The following is a 9,852-nucleotide window of genomic DNA, read 5'->3' as shown; positions in this document are numbered from 1 at the left end:
TTTTCCAATAGGATTTTTGTTGTTTAGTATGTAACAGTAACAACCAAAAATATGAAAGTAAGAAATGTTTGGTTTTCTGTTTTTCCAGATTTCGTATGGAGTTTTGTTGATGATTTTTCTGATAGATACACGATTCAAGATATAGCAAGAAGTGTTTATGGCTTCTGCCCAAAAATACCTTTCAACATTTGATTCTTCTAAAATAGTTCTTGCCATTTCTTGTAGTGTTCTATTCTTTCTTTCAACAACTCCATTTTGTTGTGGAGTTCTTGCACATGAAAGATTGTGAGATATACCAAGTTCATCAAAAAAGCTTTTGAATGAGGCATTTATGAATTCTCCTCCATGATCACTCCTTACAGAGATGATGCTGGAGTCCTTTTCATTCTGCACCTTTTTACAAAATGTTTTAAATGATTCAAATGCATCATCTTTTTGTTTTAAAAACAGAACCCATGTAAATCTTGAGAAATCATCAACAATAACAAAACCATATTTCATTCCTCCTAGACTTGTTGTTTTGACAGGCCCGAATAAATCTATGTGAAGTAGTTCAAGAGTTCTATTTGTTGATACAAAATCTTTTGTATGAAAGCTGCTCTTGACTTGCTTACCTTTTGCACAAGCTTCACAGATTTTGTCTTTCTCAAAATTAAGTTTTGGTAAACCTCTAACAAGATCAAGTTTGGAGATTTTTGAAATAGTTTTCATGCTGATATGTCCAGCCCTTTTATGCCAGATCCATTTATCTTTATTGATTGATATAAAGCATGATTCATCAGGTAATTCATCCAAATATATCACATATAAATTTTTCTTTCGCTTACCAGAGAACATAATTTTTCCAGTTCTGGCCATCTTGATTTCACATACCTTTGGCTTGAAAGTGACTTCGCATCCATTGTCGCATAACTGACTTATGCTTAATAAATTGTGTTTCAATCCTTCCACGTATTGGACATCATTTATTTGAGCAGAGTTTGTCTTACCAATTGTTCCATTTCCCTTAATTTGAGCTTGATCATCATTTCCAAATGTGACCGAACCACCATCCTTCTTGCTGAAGGTTATGAAACAATTTCTATCTCCTGTCATGTGCCTTGAACAGCCACTGTCCAAGAACCAAGGCTTTCTCTTTGTATTTTGAAAACCAACCTTCAGGTGATATCATTTCAGTCTTAGGTACCCACTTTGTTTTGGGTCCTTGAGAGTTAGTTTTTAAGTGGTATATCATTCTTGTTTTGGAAACAGCTGTGTTGTTAGTTGTTTTTGAAATGGGTTTAGCAATATATGATTTAGGAGAGTTGAACTTTGGTTTAACAGATGTTTTGAAACGTTCAACTTGTAACCTTGAACTTTCTCTGTTTGGGGAACAAACTGGAGAACATTCTCCGTTTTGCTGTTTTTTTGAAACAATCTTGACATGATGATTCTCATGTTTTAAAAGCTTTTTCTTTTTGATTTTTTCATCCCTTTTCCTGAAGTAGCATGCAAACTCTAGATGTCCAAGTTTTCTACAGTATGAGCATCTAGTCTTGCATTTTTCTTCCTTTCTTTCTGGGACAAAGAAGTTTTCATAAAGTTTGGTTTTTTGAGTTTGATTGAAACCAAGACCAGCTTTATCAAAAATTCCTATTTGAGATCCCATGATGTTATGAAAAGTTTCAGTGGCTTTAATGAAGTTCAGTAAATCAGTTTTGAGAAGTTCGTTTTCATTTCTAAGTTGAACGTTCTCCGTTTGTAGCGCAGAATGTTCTTGACATTCTTCACTTTCAAAAACTCTTGTTTCTTTCAATTCTTGAATCATTTTTTTTAACAGATTATTTTCAGCCTGATTTCTTTCCTTCTCTTCTTTTTCTTTATAAAATTGTTCTTTCAGATAACAACATTTTTGAATAAGGAGATTTGAGTCATTTAGCAAGTTATCAAACTCATTTCCCATTTGTTGACATAAATGACATGGTTCAGAATTTATTACCTCATCTTCCTCTGTTTTTGCCATCAAGCATATGTTGGCTTCTTCCTCTTCTTCAGTTTCTGATTCCTCTGAATCATCCCATGTTGCCATCATTGATTTCTTTTTGAAGGGAAATCGTTTTGGTGGATTTTTGTTTGATGGACATTCTGCTTTGTAATGTCCCAATTTGTTGCATCCAAAGCATGTGACTTGACTCTTGTCAATCTCTGTTTTAGGATTTCTGTTTTGAAATCCCTTTTTGATTTGATCTCTTCTTCTCATCATTCTTTGAATTCTTCTAGTGAGAAGCGCGATTTCATCAGCATCTCCTTGTTCATTCTCTTCTGATTCCTCTTCAACTGGAACTGTGATTTTTTCTTGAGAGACTTTCAGTGCTATTGCCTTTCCTTTCTTGACTGGTTTGTCTTCTTGCAATACTATCTCATGAGCTCTTAGAGTTCCAATTAGTTCTTCCAGAGGCAGTGACTCAAGGTTCTTGGCTTGGCTTATAGCTGTCACCATTGGTCTCCAAATGATTGGGAGACACCTCATGATTTTTCTTACTCTTTCTTGCACAGTGTAGGCTTTGCCAAGAGAGCACATTTCATTTACTATTGTGGTGAATCTTGAGTACATTTCATCAATGGTTTCTCCTTCTTGCATTTCGAACAATTCGAATTTCCTTATACCAATGTTTATCCTTGTTTCTTTGACATGGCTTGTTCCTTCATGGTGAGTTTGCAATGTATCCCAAAATTCTTTTACAGTTGTGCATTCATCTACCCTTTCACTTTCTTCCCTGCTTAGAGCACATGATAAGAATAATTGAGCTTTAGAGTTTAGAAGTACCTTAGCTTTATCTTCTGTTGTCCAATCTGCTTCCTTTTTTAAGGCAGAATTTGAGTCATCTTGATCAACCCTTGGTGTGAAGTCTCCATCTGTAATGATGCGCCGCATTCCTGTGTCTTGAGATTTTAAGAACAGCTGCATTTTGTTTTTCCAAAAATAATAGTCTGATCCATCAAATAATGGAGGTCGATTTGAGGATCCTCCTTCAACAATGTATTTTGCTTTCGACATTCTTCTAGATCTTTTCTCTAACACTTGTTAGGTGTTTTTGAACTTTTTAGAGACCGAGCTCTGATGCCAATTGAAGTAACAATGTCGATTTACAAGAAAGGGGGGTTTGAATTGTAAATATGCCTTTTAAAAATTCCTGTTAAAACTTAAGAAAATAACTCAAGAATGATCTTGGTTATGAAACAGAAAACGGAGAACGTTCTTGGTTTATGTTATAAAACAGAGAACGTTCTTAAATTAGCAGAAAATCAGTTTCTATTTTTCTAGATCTTTTCTCTAACACTTGTTAGGTGTTTTTGAACTTTTTAGAGACCGAGCTCTGATGCCAATTGAAGTAACAATGTCGATTTACAAGAAAGGGGGGTTTGAATTGTAAATATGCCTTTTAAAAATTCCTGTTAAAACTTAAGAAAATAACTCAAGAATGATCTTGGTTATGAAACAGAAAACGGAGAACGTTCTTGGTTTATGTTATAAAACAGAGAACGTTCTTAAATTAGCAGAAAATCAGTTTCTATTTTTTCTTAAATGATTAATGCAGTATAATAAAGAAGGAGATAGGGAGAGAATACCACACAAAGATTTATCCTGGTTCACCCAACGTGGGTTACGTCCAGTCCTCACACTGTGAGATTTTCCACTAAGTGTTTAAAATGAAGAACCTTCTTAATCTTACAACACCTAGAATAGATCGACCTTGATCTATTTCTTTCTTAATTACTTTCCACCCAGAAAGCAATTACAACACCTATCTAACCTTGATAGGAAGCAATCTTAAACAAACTATAAAGAAACTCTTATAGTTTGAGTTTTTACAAATGATTGAATTTGACAGAATCTGATATTGCTCAACTCTTGTTTGAGAATAGATTCTTTACAGAGTATCTAATGACAATTTCGCAGCTGATATGTGAATGTGCAGCAGTGGCTGTTTCGCGAATTGCAGAAAATGATGTTGCCTCTGTTTTGCAGAATTTCAAGCTTTAGAGAGATTGTTTTTTGTTGATTACTTAGCACTTGAATTTTCTGTTAAGAACTGGGATAATGGCCTTCTATTTATAGGCAGTAGATGTACTTGAATGAAGGTACAAGAGCTGTTGGAGAAACTATGCTTTTTGACTGAACCATTATTTTTAGAATAAAAATAATCCTTCTTTAAAAATAGCTTTTTGACTTTTAATGGTCTAGCATTTAAAGCATCTCAGTCCTTTCTTTTGACGTTTCTTCGTTAATCTTGGATGGTACATTATCTGCCTTGAGTCTTGAGTGTAGCTAGAGAAGGTTGGAGAAGATTAAAAACGAATTGCAGACTGAAACAAGGAGAATGCAAAGCTGCTGTTGATGTGCAGAAAACGGAGAATGATTAACGTTCTTGGTTTTATCAGTTTGAACTTTCTTGAGCTTCAATAATCATTCTGGAGTTCCCGTTTTAAATGTTCTGTATTTCCTTTGTTCTTGTCTTGTCATATACCCAGTTTGATCAAGTTTTCTTGACATTTGAATTTTGGAATTCTTAGGCCGTCATGACTTTTGTTCATCTTTGAACCTTTTGATCTTTGTGATCAAGTATCCTTTCTTAGTCTGGATTATTCGTACTTGTTCCTTGCCGTGTATTTATTAGATATGAAAAATTTCCAGAGCAAACTTTTTATCACATAGATAGAAAAGATTTGACCAAGTTGCTGTGATGGATAATTTGGTGAAGCTGAAAATCATTCTCTGTTTATGATGCAGAATGATCTTGTTGTTGTCTTTTCTTGTATTTGCTTGATTCTGCTCTTAATTAAATCCACTCAAGAACACAAGTTAAATTAACATAACATTTAGAATCATAATTAACATTCTTAATTAACCTTTGTTTATTTTCATCAAAACTTTAAAATAGAGAGTTTGTCTCAACAATTATTTGTTCGCATCCAAATTGTGTGTTTAGATGAAGAGCTTCAAAACGCAAAAAAAAGTGAATTGTGGGTGATTGGGAAATTGAATGCGCCTCATACATGCACAAGTTCTGCACTATCACAAGATCATACAAAGCTCGATTCTAACATGATATGTGCAAGTATAATGCAAGTTATGAGGATGGACCCTTCAATCAAAGTGAAGGTCATTATTGCTCAGATTCAGGCTCTGTATAACTACACAATTAGTTATAGAAAGGCCTGGTTAGGAAACAAATTCTGCACTATCACAAGATCATACAAAGCTTGATTCTAACATGATATGTGCAAGTATAATGCAAGTTATGAGGATGGACCCTTCAATCAAAGTGAAGGTCATTATTGCTCAGATTCAGGCTTTGTATAACTACACAATTAGTTATAGAAAAGCTTGGTTGGGAAAAAATAAGGCAATCGAACAAATTTATGGCAATTGGGAAGAGTCTTACAATCAACTTCTACGATGGTTATTAGTTATGCGAACGTTTGCTCCAGGAACCATTATTAAAATGGAAACAATCCCAGCTTATAATGAACATAGTTTGGTAAATGGGATGACAATCTTTCATAGACTATTTTGGGCTTACGTTCCATGCATATCTGCGTTTAAATTTTGCAAACTAATTGTACAAGTTGATGGAACTTGGTTATACAACAAGTATAAGGGAACTCTATTGGTAGTAGTTGCGCAGGATGGGAACGACAATATCATTCCAATTGCTTATGCTCTTGTGGAAGGTGAGACAAAAGAGGCTTGGGGGTTCTTTTTTAGAAATTTGAGATCACACGTCACTCCACAAGCCAACATTTGTTTGATTTCAGATAGACACGAATCTATCAAAAGTGCTTACAATAATCTCAATAATGGGTGGCAACATCCTCCGTCAAAGCATGTGTTTTGCGTCCGACATATTGCACAAAATTTTGCAAGGGAATTTAAGGATAATGCTTTGAAGAACAAGGTTATTTCTATGGGTAATACTTTAATTCTTACTTCTTATCATTAATTAAAAATTAAATTATGAAGTTTTATAATTAGTGTAATAATGCATTGTCTGTTGTTTCAATACAGGTTACTCAACCAATGAGTCTACATAACGATACTACCGCAAAGAAATTGGCATCGTAAACTCAGAAGCTTTGAAATGGTTAGACAATATACCGCGACAAGATTGGATTCAAGCATTTGATGGAGGTAGTCGTTGGGGTCAGATGACCACCAACCTTGTGGAGTCGATGAACGCAGTATTAAAAGAACCACGCAACCTTCCTATCACTGCTTTGGTCCAATCAACATATTATAAAACAGGTACACTATTTCCAACCATGGCAAAACAACACGCATCAATTTTAGCTTCTGGTCAGATATACACAGAAAAATGCATGACTTTTATGAAATCGGAAATACGTAAATCAAATAGTCATAGAGTCGATAGTTTTGATCGAAGCAACCATACTTTCATGGTCCACGAGACAGTAGTTCCAAAAGAAGGGCGACCAATTGGTCATTTTAGTGTAAATCTTTCTAACAAGTGGTGCGATTGTGGAAAATATCAAGCTAAACATATGCCTTGTTCACATGTGATAGCAGCATGTTCTAGCATCAAATATGATTATTGGAGCCTTATATCCGATGTGTACAAGGTGGAAACAGTACTTAAAGTCTACAGTGAAGTGTTCCAACCGATACCAAACGAAGGATATTGGCCACAATATGAAGGTGTTAAGGTGTGTCACAATCCACTAATGCGGAGAGTCAAGAAAAGTCGTCCAAAGACCAAGCGCATTAGAACAGAAATGGACACTACCGATAGAGTCTCAAGAAAGTGCGGATTATGTCGGGTATCTGGTCATACTAAGAAACATTGTCCAAATGCTACTGGCACATCTACTCAAAATTGACGTATTTTTTTCTTTTAATTTAATGTTATTTTATTTTAATGTATTAATATAATTTTCTTATTATTAATATTAAAATTATTATTTTTAATGTATTTATGCTTATATGTTAATGTATTTTTATTTTATTTTATTAATAGAATGTTCTTTTTATTATTATTATTAAAATTATTATTATTATTATTATTATAATTATTAAAAGTTATATAATATTATTAAATTAATTATTTTTATTATTTATAATAATCTTTTGTAATTTTTAATGTTATAATTATTTTTAAAATATTTAACAATAATAAATATAATATATTCAATAACTAAAATCAACAACAACAAAAAATAGAAGCTAGTAGGAGGTCGCATCCCCAGGATGCGACCATCTAGTGAGGTTTAAATTTTTTTTCTTCAAGAGGTCGCATCCCCAGGTTGCGATCTGCAACTGGGGGTAAAAATAAGGCATTTTGGTATTATTTTTTAAAAGTAGGGAAATCTAATATTAAAATAAAAAAAAAGATATTTATATAAAAAAAAGCTCAAAATCAATTGGTTATGTGAGTACTTCAAAGCTTAATTTTTTCTTTTACGTTTGATAAATCCAAAATGTAACACTACCATTTAAAAATGCTTTTATCAACTTAAGAGTGGATTAATTGATGGCCAATGAAAACCTTATGAGTGGTTCAGTCTAATGAAAATATGGCCAACAGCTAGGTAATTATTAACTCGGAAAAATGAATAAAAAAAAGGTCATCAACTCATGGTGAAGAAGGAGAAGGAAGAGGAGGTGACACAACCTATTTTCTGAGAAATTGTTTTGCTTTGCTTAAAATTATTATACCAACTTTAAATCTATCTCTTCCGTAGGTTATCGGTCAATTTAGTAAATTGAATGCTTAATGATTATTATAGAAAGTTTGTATCTAAATATTTATTATATTGATTTGGTAAATATCAAACACACGGAACTATTCAATTTATCTACATACGTGTGTAATGGTACGTCGGTACCTATTAAAACAAAATTGTATCAGAGTACTGCTCACCATAATATAATACATATTATTCACGAGGTCTTACAATTAGAGGTTGATGTAATATACACATTAAAGATATGATCGGATATATATATATATATATAAAAGATTAAAGATATTTTTGTATCTTTTAAGGAAAGAAAGACTCTCACATTGGAAATTTTAGATTAGATATTTTTTATACGCATATATTCTCATACATGCATTTCGCTCGTTTAATTAAAATTGAATAATTCAATTTTTAAAATAAATTTTAATTATTTTTAATATAGAAAATTTATAATTTTAAATTGTCTCATTTTAATTGAACTGTCGTAATCGTGCTATTGCATACAATCACAAAGTTTTTACAACACACTATCTAAATTTCTTAAAGGGGAGTATGATCTTAGCCCCTATCTTCATAATACATTAGGGTGGATATTCCTCCCCATCCTGTCACTATCAGAAATTTAGAAAAAACTTTCCACCATACAACCAATGACAGACCTAGGGGAGGGCAAGGGAGTGTCGTGGCTCCTCTCTCTTCATCAATTTGCATCCAAATATTAGTAATAATACATGGAAAAAATGTCACACTAGTTTATTTATTTTATTTATTTTATTTGTTTTACTGTAATATATAAATCAATTGTATGACAATATTAGAGTGATTAAATAGTAGTTATATGTTTTAATCCTTATCTTAACTTATAAATATCAATATTATTAAGTTGAATGTCTAATTTGAAATTTTATAGTTGTGTAAATTAATTATGATAAAATTTATAATATTAAAAATGGATATTTTTTTTCTTATATGACAGATAAAAAATAATGTTCGATGTTTTTATTCTATTTGATTTTATTTACTTTTCCATAAATATTGTATTTTGTTACTATTTTATTTTATAAAATTTTATTTAGATTTTAGGAACAGGTAAAAGAAAATGACCACAATAATAGATCATTTATCCTTTATCAATTTTAAATTTAGGTTATTTAATTTTAATAATTGTTTAATATTAAAATAAATTATAAAAAAATTAGCTATTTGTCTATTATATATTTGGATTTGTCCCTGCATACGATATACCATTATTATTGGAGGAAAAAACATCATAAGAAAAGAAGAAGAAAAATAACCTCTCCCTACAAATTCCTTGTTTTATTTTTTTCACTACAATTTATAATAAGGTCCAAATATTAATATTTCAAATATAAAAATTTTACCTTGAAATTTTTGTTTTTCCTTTAAAAGTTTAAACATTAAAATTTTCCAATAATTTTATTTTCATTTATTTTTGATATATTTAACACATATAGTATGATATTTTATTTTAAATAAAGTCCATTATTTGCTACAATCGCGAGATATAGTCTAAAACGAGAAATTAACCTGACAGCCATTTCACTAATTTCTCCGCATGATTGCAATAATTTGAACATGTGTTTGTTGGGAGACATGTCCACTAGAAAGAGTAAGAAGACAATAACTACGCCCCATTGGATGATTTTTTTTTAGCCTATGGCGTGGTAAAATGAACCTACGAAGAGACAAAATGAATCATTTCTGGGAATACTAGAGAAAGTATTTTAACTCGATAAAAAAGCCAAGCAGGATCATTAGTTCTCGATATCATGCCACATTTTTTAATCGGTATAGTTTATCCAACAACTTAAATATATATTTAATCTATATAAATTAGTGTCAATTTTAGATTCGTCTCAGTTAATTTTTTAAGAGAATTTAATTCAATTATTTTTGTTTTTGTTTTAAACTCGTTTTTGTTAAAGATAGTTAAAAAAAATTGAAATGTCTTATGAAAAAATGTGAACTTTCGAAAAGAAAAAAAAACCAATTTATTGTAATTAAATATATATTATTTAATTTAATTTTTGTCTTTATAAATTTTTTTGTCTTTTTATTTATTTATTTTTGTTTCTTTTCATTTGTCATTTT

At 31.4% G+C, this 9,852-nt stretch overlaps 1 protein-coding gene across 1 annotated transcript; it reads left to right on the top strand.

Moving 5' to 3' along the window:
- Nucleotides 1-5,288: 5,288 nt before the first annotated feature.
- Nucleotides 5,289-6,106, top strand: LOC101488812 (uncharacterized). Its single transcript, XM_004488381.1, has 2 exons — nucleotides 5,289-5,939; nucleotides 6,050-6,106. The coding sequence occupies exons 1-2, from the start codon at nucleotides 5,289-5,291 to the stop codon at nucleotides 6,104-6,106; spliced, it is 708 nt and encodes a 235-aa protein (XP_004488438.1).
- The last annotated feature ends 3,746 nt before the right edge of the window (nucleotides 6,107-9,852 follow it).

Source organism: Cicer arietinum, chromosome 1, assembly GCF_000331145.2.
Source record: "Cicer arietinum cultivar CDC Frontier isolate Library 1 chromosome 1, Cicar.CDCFrontier_v2.0, whole genome shotgun sequence".
NCBI lineage: Eukaryota > Viridiplantae > Streptophyta > Magnoliopsida > Fabales > Fabaceae > Cicer > Cicer arietinum.
This window is presented reverse-complemented; position numbering and strand designations above follow the sequence as displayed.

Excerpts from the sequence above, each read along its gene's own strand:
- LOC101488812 (XM_004488381.1), top strand. The coding sequence starts at position 5,289 with ATGGACCCTTCAATCAAAGTGAAGGTCATTATTGCTCAGATTCAGGCT. Across the intron at positions 5,940-6,049 it reads ATAATGCTTTGAAGAACAAG|GTTACTCAACCAATGAGTCT; the intron begins GTTATTTCTATG and ends GTTTCAATACAG.